The sequence below is a fragment of the Phaseolus vulgaris genome, chromosome 9, assembly GCF_000499845.2.
Source record: "Phaseolus vulgaris cultivar G19833 chromosome 9, P. vulgaris v2.0, whole genome shotgun sequence".
In the NCBI taxonomy this organism is placed as follows: Eukaryota; Viridiplantae; Streptophyta; class Magnoliopsida; order Fabales; family Fabaceae; genus Phaseolus; species Phaseolus vulgaris.
The window spans coordinates 32,056,245-32,070,527 of NC_023751.2; the positions used below are offsets into that span (position 1 = coordinate 32,056,245).

The following is a 14,283-nucleotide window of genomic DNA, read 5'->3' on the forward strand; positions in this document are numbered from 1 at the left end:
GAGCAACCGTTTGAATTGAAAGAAATAATTTATTTTGAAAATTAATTTTGCATAATGAGAGGGAGTGTTGTTTTATGAGAGAGAAATAAATATTAGGAAATGTGAGTACTGGCCAAACTTGAACAATTTGATTATTTATTAGTGAACGGTTACCACTTTTTTTAAGTAGTTTTCACCGTCACCATTTACATCCACTTTCTTACGAAAGAGTAGTTTTCACCGGTTACATTCACTCCCTTATAAGGAGTAGTTGAGCGGTTACCACTTTCTTCCACTACCTTATAAGGAGTAGTTTTCACCAGTTGCATCTAAAGAAAAAAAAAATGTTCATAAATTGACACATTTTGAACCATCTTCCTTCACGCTCCATGTTTTTCTCCTACTCTCACCCATCTTAGTCCCTCTTCAATCACTACTGTACAACAACCACCATTGCTTCCTCCTTCTCGCACTTCCCAAAGCGTTCGAAGCATAGACGTGTCTCATTGTTATAGGATTTGAACATTTTTGTTTCTATTGCTTTCTTAATTTTTTTTTATATTTTTGTATGAATCCTAAGTCCAGCTTTGCGATCAAAGTTTTTATGTCCAGTGGTATTGTGATCTATTAGATATTACATAAGTTAGAAGTTTGGTAATTTGTATTTAGTTTATTATTTTATTTTGGATTCAATTGATATGGTGATAGATTCTACAACTTCCAACATACAACCATTTGCATTATGTTTTTGACATTGTTTGCTGGTCCATTTTTTTTAAAACCTTAATTTTAATCTTGATAACCTTACAAAGTTCAAGATTACACCCAAGTTAAATCAAAATTTAATATTCAAAAGCAATAAAATGAAAATATAAAAAAATTAACATAAAATCTTAATAAAACTATTATCAATTGTGCATTTAGATAATTTACATATCTTCTCATATAATTTAATATTTATTAAAATTATATGAATATATAAATAATAAAAAATGAAATATAAATAGTAAAAAATGAAAAATGCGGATAGTGTCTGGTGTTCCTATAAAAGATATTAACTATTTGTATTTAAAGAGATGAAAATGAACTAATATATGAATATGTTACTATTATCTACCTCTATTCCAGTTTTATAATAAATTCATAAAATATTAACGTCAAATGAAATTAATAGTTAATATTATAATATACATTATTAAATTGAAATTAACTTTAAATATATATTGACTAAATTAAATAATATTTTAAACATCAAAATTATTATTGGTATATAAATTAATTTTTATTTTTATAAATAATTTTTAAATTACATTTAATTAGTTACTAAACTTTTGCTATCAACTATTTATAATTTATTTAATATAACAATTAATTATTTTTATTTATTTCAGTAATAACTAATTGATTGCGTTAAATATATTTTTATTAACGTTTTATGTTGTACTTTAATTAAATTTCAAAGACATATAATATTTATATATTTATGTTATTTACATTTTAAAATAATCATAGTCTAAAGTTTTTCTACTACTTTCATTTGATACACTTTATTACAAATTTTACATTAATTATAAAGCAACCAAGATAAAAAAAATGAAAAAAATAGGATAAAGTTGTAATAATTTACAAGTTTTCTACATGGCTTCTTGAGCATTAATGTATAATGTATCTTTTGAGGTGAGTTGTTCATCGTCTTCTTCGTGAACTCCCTATCTTTAGTTTTCATTGGAATTTAGCTTTTGTATTTAACACTAACTTTAAATATTTGTTTTGTTGGTTAGCTTGAAATATTAGTTCAAAATTGGTTGGGTTAACTTGAAACTACTATCTTAAAACAAAAATATTTACAAGGAATTAGTTAGTTCAAAACTGGTTTGGTTAGCTTCTCTTATTAACTTGAAATTATTGCTAGCTTGAAATACTACCAATGGGTGTTTTGTTAGCTTAGAATTGTTTTTTTTTAAATTGTTTGACATTTTTATTAAGATTTAATATAATAATTAATCATTATTTCTTCAATTTTGAACTTTTCTAATTGGACCGTTTGAAAATATTCAGCCTTGTTTTCTTTATTAGTAAATACACATTAAATTTCATTCAATTTTCATATAAATTTTGATATATGTGCATTTCATTTATTTTCTAAGTGCACACTTGATTGTGAGTAATTTAATGTTTTCATAGTATACTTGAAGATTAATTTTCAAATTTTCATTTTGTATATCTGAAAAGTAATAAAACAAAGTTGAACCGTTTTTGGAATTTTTCCAACAAAACCAATCTAATACCTGGAAGATTTTATTTCCCTTGCATTAACTATATGAATAGGCAAGTATAAAGCAGTATGTCTAATATAAGAACATCTTATTTATGATGAGTTCTTGAAGAATTACACAACATGGACATGATATGATGTAGTTATTTAAATTCTGGAAGTCTCTCTCAATAAGAATAAGAATGTCACTATAAAATATTAAATAGATGACATGTTATATTGTGTGAGTCCATAGAGTTTTCACCAAAACAATACTCCTATGTATGATAAATTAAATAGATGTAGACACACTTTTGTATCCTAGATGCACAAGTTTCACATGATTGTCATTTGTTTTCGATAAATGAATTGGTTTTCTACATTGTGATTTCAATAGAAAATGAAAACAACCAGTTTGTTTTAATGAAAATAACTGCACTATTTTCTTTTCTGAAAACATGTGACATTGTATGTTCTATATCATCCTCATTCAAATACGAGTTTTGTTGCTTAAGCATGAATTTCATCATTGCTCTAAATCTTCAATATTCTTTGTCATACCATTTATTTCAATAACATCTCCTTTTTGGATAGGGACAATTTCTTGATTCTTTTTTAATAATGTTGGTGTCATAGTCCTTCTATAGCAACAGACTCAACCAAGCTTTTCTTTTCCAAACATTGATTCAAAAAAAAAATCCACAATCTGAGTTGATGGGTTTTACATAGAACTTTCAAGTTTAAACTAAAATATATGTACACACACATACATATATATTATACATATATATATATATATACATATACGTGTGTGTATGTGTGTGTACATATATATCAAAGTTAACGATTAAAAAAGAAACTTACAATAACATCCAAAAAGAGTCATTAAAAGCTAACTTAACTACTATTCCATCTTTCTACATTAACATGTTGAATAGCTAACAAAAGTGCAATCAACATGTAGTACATCTTTAAACCTCAAATTTATCTCTTTCTCGCATATTTAAGCTCAAATTAATAATGAATATTTGTAATTTTAAAGTTGGAGAAATTTTAGTATAAAGATTTCATATTCATGTATGTTGGGTTTAATAGTGCCAAAGTTCAAGAGGGGGGTGTGATGTGATTCCAATAGCCATATAGAGAAAGGTTCTTGACCTTCTTAGGAATCACCTTGAGTTGGACATTATAGAGGCACTTTTCTTAGAGTTGGATCATTGTTCTAAGACAAGAACTCACCAAAAAACTAGTACCAAATCCTAAACTCATTTGGATGAACCAATTTTAGTCAAATTGAACCGAACAAAAGAGTAAGAAAAGCAAAGGACCAAGATGAATGGACTGAAATATAAAACTGCCAAACCAAAACTCATAAAAAAACAGCAAGAACACCAAACCAAAACTCAAGAACACAAGCTAACAAAAACAATAGAAAGAGAAGAAAGGAAGGAGAAGAGAGTGCTCATGAAGATGGAAGAATGTTGGATGATCTCGCCACTAGAAGTGTGGAATGCTCCTAGATGAGAGTGATGCCGCCACTTGAGGACTCCAATGATCCATCAAGATAAGACTAGAGAAGAAGGCTCAAAGCTCTCCAAAGTTCACTCAAAATTTGAGTAGAGTTTTCTTAGATTAATTCCAATCTGAATTTTACAAAGAGAGCACCTCTATTTATAGCCTAAGGTGCTGAAAAAATAGGTGGGAAATTTCAAATAAACTCATTTGAAATTCCCACCAAAAACAAGTCACATGGGAGGTGTGACCTTTTTCTACTATGACACCTCCCAAAAACTACACCTACACCTATCTACTAATACACCCCCCTCCTAAAGCTCCTAACTAAAGCCTAAAAGATGCTAAAACAAAAGAGGTTTCTAATGTTTCCCTCTAAGCACCTTCAACTAAAGAAATTACAAAAAGAGAAAATAAATGTCCTCTAGCTCCCAAAGCTTTGAATATGCTTCTTATAATCCTTTGAGGTGGACTTTGACCTCCATGGGCGTCCTCCATTTGTGCCTCCACCTCTTCTTGAGCTTGATGATTGGCCTCCATGTCCTCTTGCGCTTGATCTCCATCAGGGTGAATTGACCTTTTAAAACTTTCTCACAGAAACAGAGTTTAACACAGTTTTACAGAAAATAAATCGATTTATGTGAAAATGAACAGATTTATTTCAGCACTGTTTTTGTTTGAAAAGCTTTTAATTCAGCAAGGTTAATCACAAGATTATGCAGTGAGAATTTCTAGCAGCACACACACAAATATCAGATTTGAAAAAACAGTGAAACACAAAACAGCAAGCTTCAATTTCAAGCACGTGATTAAGGTTCAATTGATAGCATGCTAATTAATTGAGTGACCTTTTGCAAACAAGCTGTTCCAGTGGCTTTTAACAGACTATGAGTGTTCTTCTTGATGTCAAGCAATTTCCAGTAATTAAGAACAATGAATCACAGAACAACAAGCTTCAACTTTGAGCAATTGTTTAAGGTTCAATTAATAGCTTTGACAGTTTCTTGAACAACTTATCACAGTCAATCTGTTCCAATGATTTTAGCAGATTATATATGTTCTTATCAGATTCAAACACCTTTTTCAGAAATCAAGAACAGTTTGCTCAGTGCCCAGAAAGAACAGATTTATTTTCAATTGAACAGATTTATTTCTTTGCTGTTTTATCAATTATGCAGAAACGAAATTGCAGAGAGAGAGAGAGAATGAACACAAGCAATTATACTGGTTCACTCAACCTGAGCTACATCCAGTATTCACCAACAACAGGTGGAAATCACTAACACACTGTACAACCAAGTACAATTCCCACTGTTCTTGAAACCTACAAGAACTTAGGTACTCTTGCTGAAAAAACCTATTTCAGCATACACACACACCCACTCTTCAAGAACACCTATCAAGAAGAGTGTTCAACCAAACTATTACAAGAAAGAGATGTGAAACGACTACACCTGATTGAGGATAAACAGATCTGCCTTAAACCAGTAGGCAAGATTGTTAGAACAGTAGCTGCACCTCACACCAAGCTTTTGGAACCAAACCAAGAACAAGCACTTTGTGATTTTTGAAATCTTTGAAGAACAAATGCTGATCCTTTGAAAACACTTAACTCTCTGCTGTCAAAACTTGTTTTTTGCAAATGTATGAACTGTTTGAATCGTTATTAAACTCAGAAAACAAGTTTGCATTTTATAGAAAACCAGCTTATAACAGAATTTTGAAAAAACAGTTAAAGCTGTTATAAAATGAACAGATTGAAAATAAAATGAACTGATTTATTTTCAAAAAGCAGTTAGAGAATTTGTTAAGAGAGGAGACTTAGTCAACCATTCTGGTGCTGAGATAAAACTGAAAAACGTTTAAGCTTGACATGGCACCAGAGACAAAAAATAATCTATTCATTTACAGATGAACAGATTTATTTTTCAAAAACGAAAACAGAGAAAGTTTAACTATTTAAAACTCAGTCGTTTTGAAAAGAAGAAGACTTAGTCAAAATACCTGATGCACAAAATCAAATTTTTACAAGACTTTAGCCAAGGCATCAGTGAAAAAAATGAATCTGTTTATTTAGAAAAGAACATATTTATTTTTATGCAGTAAACGTGTTTTTGTGTAAAACATGTGAAAAACAGTTTAAGAAAACTTATGCTTGTTCTTATCACATGGCCAGTGGTTATGAGGTGAGTTACTCAGCAAAAAGCCACTCTTAGACAACCTCTAAGCACTAACTAAGACATACTTAAAGCAAAGCAAAAATACATGAAAAGTACATACAAGTCTTCATCAAACACAATCTTGAAGGGGGCAGCAACCATCTTCAACAATCTCCCCCTGTTTGATGGAGACAAATCCCCATAGCTAACCTCATAGCTTTGTCTCTTTAAGCACTTGCACTGCACCAGATTTTAAACCAGAATTGCACCTGCACTGCACCAGATTTTAACCAGAAAAAAAAACAGCAGTATTGCATAGCATAAGACATGGTTTTAAGGTGCAGAATTAACTCCCTGTTTCAGCTAGCATCACCTAGCATGGTGAGCTATTTTTCTCCCCCTTTGGATTCATCAAACAGCATATAAGCATAGGGAATAAAGGGATATAAAGCAGAAACCATAACCATAATAGTTCAGAGCCAGAAAACCAAATTGTTCAACATTACAGAAACTTGAAAACTGATAAAGAAAGCATTAAAAGCATAAAACTACTGATCCTTGTAGTAAAGCTCTGCAAGTTGTGCCTGAACCCCTTCAATCTGATTATCAAGGTGTTGGAACCTTGCATGAGTAGTCTCAAAGTGTGCCCTTTGTTCTGCAGACATGACATCAAGATGGTACAGCACTTGCCTCTCAAACATAGACATTGGTTCTCCACGGTATTCTGGACTTTGATAGGCAACTATGGCATTTGCAGCAACTTCCTCATGTTCAGATTGGGTGGCAGGTGAGTCATCATCCATAGGAGCAGCTTCATCCTCATCCTCATGTTCTGCTTGAGTGTCCTTCTCCTTGAGAACCACCCACTTGTTTTCAATTTTGTGAAAACCCATTTTGGTGAGAGTTGAAGTATCAATCTCACTTACAGCTTTGATAGGGTAATTTCTCTCATTTGTAACATCAACACCAAAGTAATCAATTAATTTGGAAACAAGAATAGCATAGGGAAATCTGTAATCAGCCAACCTTTTTGACTTGAGCATGTGTTCATTGACAATGAACACCCAGTTTACCTTAATCTGATTCATGATGCAATATAGGAGAATGAGATTCTTTTCATGTAAGACAGCATGGGTTGTCCCTCTAGGAATCAGTTGCCAAGCTATGATGTATGCAACTAGACGTGGAGTGAGGTTCAAATGCCCTGCATGGAACCTGTTTATACTCTCTGTAGGATTCCTCATGCAACTCTTATAATATTGCAGCTTGTTGAATTCTGAAATTCCACTGGTATTTCCTTTCCCTACTTTCAGCCCAACATATTTTATTCCAGCCACAGAATTCCACACCTCACTTGTGATCTTCATCTTGGTCCCTTTCACATAAGAGACAACATTCTTCCCATCCAATGTGAGATTAGTATAAAACACTTTAACCAAGTCAGGATAAACATTACCCGTTAATTCCAGCATCTTTTTCAGTTTCTGGTGCTTCAACACAACCCTTGTTTCTACCAATTTTTCAGATTTCAGCCAGTTGAAATCCAGCACCTTGGGTATGTTAATCTGCTTCCTGCTTGTTTCATGAATGTAGGCATTGATGCCTTCTTCATTTCCAGCGAACCATCCTTCTAACACACCTTGAGAAGTGGTTTGCTTTCCCTTGCTTTTCTGTTTTTGTCTTGAAGACGAAGCCATGTTTGAACCTGAATTCTTTTCTTGATTTCAAATGGTGAGAATTGATAAGTGCCAATGTGTAGTTTTTATGATTGAGAAAATTGAACACTTTGGAACTTAATTGTTGCTTAATGTAAGAAAATTACCCTAATCTAAGAATTATTGAATCTGATTATATATTTTTTGAACCAAGAAACAAATGAAGAAATTTAATCTCAATTTTTGTGTAAATTGCAGATGAATACGAAGCATTGAAAGAATGTAGTCAAGCTGGCATTGAAAGAAGAAAAAGTAAAAACTGAATTGGATCACAAGAAGATTTAGCTCAAGCTAGAGGATTTAGCTCAAGCTAAAACTGTCCAGAGTTGATTAAAGGTGCAGTACAATTTTAGCCCAGGCTAGAATTGCTAGCTCAAGCTAAAACTGTCCAGAATTGATTAAAGGTGCAGTACTGATCTAGCTCAGGCTAGAATCGCTAGCTCAAGCTAAAGTTGATTATATAAATTCTGAAACATAACTCAAAACCAGCAGTGAAAAACAGATTAGGTTTTTTAGAGAGAGACTAGTGAGAGAAAGGGAAGAAACCTCTGTTCTTAGGAGAAGATCTCGCTCTGATCAGCCCTTCTTATGCAATCCAGATCAAGAATGAAGATTGAAGGAGCTGTCATGAGTGGCTAAGTTCTTTCTAACTTGGGATTGAATGTAATTTATCTTGATCAAATGTATTCTTGGTGATATATATATAAAATTCTCTTTTCTACTTGTTCTTGGTATTTTCGTTTTATGCTTATTGCTTGATTCTGTCTGATCAATAGAGTCTTGATTTTGATCCTTAAATTTAACTGGAAAGTACCTTTAAGGATCTGAAATAGACGAAAATGCTTGATAACTTGTAATGCTAGGAATAGATTCCAGGTTATTGATTGCATGATAATTCTGTTCCTAAAGCTGGATGATTTGTTAAATATGTGAGGAATCAATGTTTAAGAAATTATCTTATGAATTTCATCTGTGAGGAATCAAGATGAATGACTTTAAATTAAGCATCAAGAATAAGTAGTTTTGAGTATTATATATTGTATTATTCAAAATACAGATGATTGAGATACACACAATTCAATCCCAAGTATCTTTCTCTAATCAAACCCTAAATCTTTGAGTTCTTGTGAAATCTTAATTTGGTTATGAACAAAGTCTCAAAATTATTTTCTATACTTAATGAGTTTTAAAACAGAACATCTTAATTAGAATTGTTCCCTGTGGGTTCGACATTCGTACTTTAAAGAGTACTATATTACAGTTGATTCGGTACACTTGCCGAGAAATAATCAACAAGTTTTTGGCGCCGTTGCCGGGGAACAATTTCTTTTAAGAATTTCTGAAGTATAACTCATTGAGTATTGTGAATATTATGTTTTCTTTGTGAATATACACTGGTTTATATTTTATTCTTTTATCATGTGCTAATCCTTGCTTGAGTTGTCTTAGATACATGTTATTGAGAGGACAGGTTCTTGAAGATCAATTAGAATTTGATCCAGAAATTGAGAAGACAGCTAGAAAAATTCAGAGCAAGAAGAGAGAAGAAAAGAAGAAGCAAGGACAAGCAAAAGGAGAATCTTCCAACACTCTCAACTCACACAATCAAACAGAGTTCCAAATGGCTGAAAATATACAAAATCCACCTAGAAGGACATTGGGAGACTATGCTATGCAACAAGGACCAAGGCATTTCTCCAGCATAGCCATACCTCCTGCCACCAAATCATTAGAAATGAAGCCAGCTTTTCTTAGCTTAATCAGCACTCATCAATTCACTGGAATGGATCATGAAGACCCTTATACTCATTTCTCCACATTCTACGAGTTGGTTGGGACCATGGGCTTCAAGGAAAATGATATTGAATCTGTTTATCTGCGTCTATTTCCTTTCTCACTTGCAGGAAAAGCAAAAGAATGGTTAAAGTCGCATCCAAACCAGAGTCTAAGTAGTTGGAATGATGTAGAAGAGAAATTTCTACACAGATTCTTCCCACTCTCTCGATATATCAAGGCTAAGTCTGATATCTCTACATTCAGGCAAGGGCCAGAAGAACCTTTTTGTGAAGCTTGGGAACGCTTTAAAGTGATGTTAAGAAGATGTCCTAATCATGGCTTTGAGGATATTGCTCAGTTGAACATATTCCACAATGGTTTGAGGCCTGATACTAAAATGATCCTGGATGCTGCAGCAGGAGGTACAATGATGAGTGTTGATGCAGAACAAGCTACAAGAATCATTGATGCCTTAGCCTCAACAGATTACCAAGCTCAACATGATAGATATACAGTGCAAAAGAAAGGGGTGCTGGATCTTAGCACTTCAGATGCAATTTTAGCACAAAACAAGATTTTGACTCATCAAATTGAGGCATTAACCAAGCAAATGTCAAAACTGCCTCAACAATTACATGCAGTAAATTCTCCTTCAATTCAGAATCAAGCTTTGAAGTGTGATTTTTGTGGGGGAGATCATCTCAATGGCCAATGCTCTTACCAAAATCCATCAGAGGAAGAGGTTCAGTATATGAATAATCAAGGAAGGCAAGGTGGCTTTGCATATAATTATCCAAATAACATGGCTCAAGGATGGAGGAATAATCAAAATCAAGGATTGGGGTGGAAGCAAGAGGCTGGATCATCTAACAGACAAGTCCCTTATCAGCAGCAACCACATTATCCTTCCGTTCATGAGAGAACATCCAAATTGGAGGATACTTTAGAGAAATTCATGCAAGCCTCTCTATCTAATCATAAAAATACTGAAGCATCAATAAGAAATTTAGAGACACAGGTGGGGCAGCTGGCTAAACAGTTAGCTGATAATCAAGGAAGTCAATTTTCAGCAAATACACAAACCAATCCCAAAGAGCATTGCAAGTCTATCACCACTAGAAGTGGGAAAGTTATAGGAAAAGGAATTGGAGATAATTTAGTTGTTGAGGAAGAGGTTTTGAGTGAGAGAGAAAATGAAAAAAAAAACAGAGTGAGTGTGAGGGAGGAGAAAGAAGGAATAAGGAAGATGTTGTAGATATTAGAGAAAAAATAGAAAAAAATGAAAAAAATGAGAAACAAGAGAGGAGTGTTCCTATCAAAGATGTACCTTACCCACATGCTCCTACAAAGAAAGACAATTTGCAAGATTCATGGATATTCTCAAAAGACTGCAAATTAACATTCCTTTTACTGAAGCTTTAGAGCAGATGCCTACATATGCTAAATTCATGAAGGAATTATTGAAAAAGAAAAGAAAGTTCAATGACCAGGAAATAGTTGAATTGGAAGCTGGATGCAGTGCTATAATTCAAAAATCATTACCACAGAAATCCAGAGATCCTGGGAGTTTCACTTTGCCAGTTACCATAGGAAATCTCACTGTTGGAAAGGCATTATTGGATCTTGGAGCTAGTATTAATTTGATGCCTTTATCAATGCTGAAGAAAATTGGAGATGTAGAAGTGAAACCAACAAGAATGACTTTGCAGTTGGCTGATAGATCAATCAAATATCCACATGGAATAGTTGAAGATCTATTGGTAAAGGTAGATAAATTTCTATTCCCAGTAGATTTTGTTGTAATGGATATTGAAGAAGATGTTGAAGTACCTTTGATATTAGGAAGACCATTCATGAAAACTGCCAAAGTTATAATTGATGTAGACAAAGGAAAATTGAAAGTTTGTGTTCTAGATGAAGAAGTAAGCTTTAATGTTTTTGAAGCAAAGAAGTATTCAAATGATCATAAAGAGTGTTTCAGAGTGGATGTGAATATTGTTGAACCTTCAATGATGTTAATCAGGCGTCAAGCTATATGACGTTAAACGAGCGCTTGCTGGGAGGCAACCTAGTGTTTTGTTTTGAAATGTGTCTTTAATTTTGTTTTGATTTAGTAGTATGTTTTAACATTTGATGTTTTTAAAACCAGTTTGATATGTGAAATGGTCATTTATGTTTGAAATGTTTGGTGAAATGAATAGATGGAAGAAAGCTTAGAAAGGTTTGAAACTTTTGGCAAAGACAAAATGAAAATTTTCAAGAAAATTTCATTGCAGGGTAATTTTAGCTTAAGCTAGAACTTTTAGCCTAAGCTAGTTATGCAGAAAAAGAAGAAAAAATTTTGTTCTGCAACTTTCGCTTGAGCTAAAAAGAGCTAGCTTGAGCTAAATCAAATATGTTGCTCTCTGCCAAATTTTAGCCTGAGCTAAAATGAGCTAGCTTGAGCTAGAAAACTCTGTTGCTCTCTGCCAAATTTTAGCTTAAGCTAAAAAGAGCTAGCTTGAGCTAGAACAAATCTGTTGCTCTCTGCCAAATTTTAGCCTGAGCTAAGAAGCTCTAGCCTAAGCTAGTGAGATTTCTATAAAAAAAAAAAAACAGAAAAAAAAAGAACTGCAGCATTTTATAAAAATCACATTTTGAAAACCCTGCACCCTAACTCAGTTTCAAAAACACCCTCTGTTCTAAAAAAATACCAAAGCTTCCATCTACATAACCATTCTCAAATAAACATTTCATCTACATTGCCATTATCAAGGTAAGTAATTACTCTTCTCCATAATCATTTTCATTGTCGTTTCCATTCAACCAAACCCAGTCATGCATGTTTCTGCTTCCAGTTAACAATTTCGTTTTTAAATTGAAAGATTCAATCTTTTTGAAATTTCAATGTCTTGATGTTGAATAGGATTGTGGAATAGGATAATCAAAGTTAAGCATTGTCTTCCATGGATTAAATACCAAAAATTACTCATTCAATGCCATTCTATATTATGCATAACAAGTGTTTGTTAAAATGTCAATCAAATAAAACACTTTGGTTTGAGAAATGCTTATTCTTACATGTGCAGAAAAATGAGTCACACCAAATCCACATCTGACACCCACTGAATTTCATGATTATCTATCTTGGCCTGGGGACAGGCACAATTTTTCAGGGGAGGCAGAAGCATATGGAGTTGGGACTAGAGTTGAAGATACACTAGAAATGGCAACTGAACCAACTGGAGCAGCAACAAATGATGAACATTCAAGTTCAGAATGATGATGTTGGCACAGAGCGGAACAAAATCACAAGAGGAGATTGATACTTATCATGCACAATGAACAAAAAACTGGTTTTATCTTTTTGTTTAACTTTACTTTCAGTTTAATTTAGTAAGTTGACTTTAACAGTTTAGTTTAATATTTCTTAATTTAGCTTTTGTTGATGGCAAGCTTAAGTTAGTATAGTGGTTGATGTTTGCATATTTTGTGAAATCTTGTATATAGATGATGGTATATTTTTTTTTGGAAAAAGAAATCAAACCATAATTCTAAATTAGAACAACCAAATGGATTGATCATGGTCTTAATTTAAAAAAGAATGTGTGGTTGGAACCATCACTCAAATTGAGAAAGGATAGTAATGTGTAAAAGTTGGAACAAGGTAAATAGTTGAAAGCAATGTCTGAGAACAAATGAGGAATTGAAATTAGCCAACCAAGTGAGAGTGTGAAACCTTTAAACAATTTGAGAGACTTTCACTAGTGAAGAGTTAATCGAGGTTGCCTAATTTTCTAGTCAATTTGCATCACAAACCAAACATGGAGATGATTGAGGCATGTTTAATAGAGTTGGAGGTGAGAAAACTCAGAGCCAAACAGCTAACCTTTGCAATATATGATGAAATGTGCAGAAAAATAACCCTTTTTGAGCTGAAATTTGTTTTATTGCACCCTAGCTTCTGATATACATATATTGTCCTACCTTGTGGTATGCTAACAAAAGGAGAGCATAAGTGCAATTCAAATTTCTATAATTAAAAGAATTGGGTTTGGTGTGGCTGCTGGGATTTTGAGAATGAAAAAAAAAAAAAAAAAGGAATGACAAAATTATCCAAATTCTCATTCTCTTTTCTAAAAAAAAAAAAAAAAGCAAAGGGGATTACAAGAATAGAAAAAGAAGCAATCTGAATGAATCTTATGGAAGGGATAATGGATAACACAATTAGAAAGTGAATTGCAAATATGCTAATCTTTTGTTAAGTGTGCATTTTGTTATCCTAGAAAAACCAAATTTTCTTTGTAACCCAGCCTCATTACAACCTGAAAAGACCTCAAGATCTATATTTGTGAAAGTGTTTGTAATCAACTGGAAATGAAGGGCAACCTTAAATTAACTTGGAATTCAGTGAAAAAAAGAGGGAAAACACTCACCAGTGAGGAATGAAGAGAGAAATTCCTTAGTTTGATTCTCAGTGAAGAGTAACAATTGTTTACCTTGGAAATTGAATACATTCTTATCCTGTCTTGGTTTGAATTGATAGGAAACACCATGATTTTTGTTGTTGTTGAATTATCTTGTGCTCTTTCCATGAAGTTGTTCTGATATTAAACTATAGATTTGATTTCTATGGATTTTGGGGAAGAATGAACTCATATTTTTTTGGGATTCAATTACTTTGCTTGAGGACAAGCAAGATTCTAGGTTGGGGGGAATTTGATAAGTGCCAATGTGTAGTTTTTATGATTGAGAAAATTGAACACTTTGGAACTTAATTGTTGCTTAGTAAGAAAATTACCCTAATCTAAGAATTATTGAATCTGATTATATATTTTTTGAACCAAGAAACAAATGAAGAAATTTAATCTCAATTTTTGTGTAAATTGCAGATGAATACGAAGCATTG

General features: G+C 32.8%; 1 protein-coding gene and 1 pseudogene across 1 annotated transcript; one reads left to right on the forward strand and one right to left on the reverse strand.

Moving 5' to 3' along the window:
• Positions 1–9,631: 9,631 nt before the first annotated feature.
• LOC137823219 (small nucleolar RNA R71) lies at positions 9,632–9,737 on the reverse strand (annotated as a pseudogene).
• Positions 9,738–10,765: 1,028 nt separating this feature from the next.
• Positions 10,766–12,657, forward strand: LOC137822397 (uncharacterized). Its single transcript, XM_068627284.1, has 2 exons — positions 10,766–11,409; positions 12,537–12,657. The coding sequence occupies exons 1-2, from the start codon at positions 10,766–10,768 to the stop codon at positions 12,655–12,657; spliced, it is 765 nt and encodes a 254-aa protein (XP_068483385.1).
• The last annotated feature ends 1,626 nt before the right edge of the window (positions 12,658–14,283 follow it).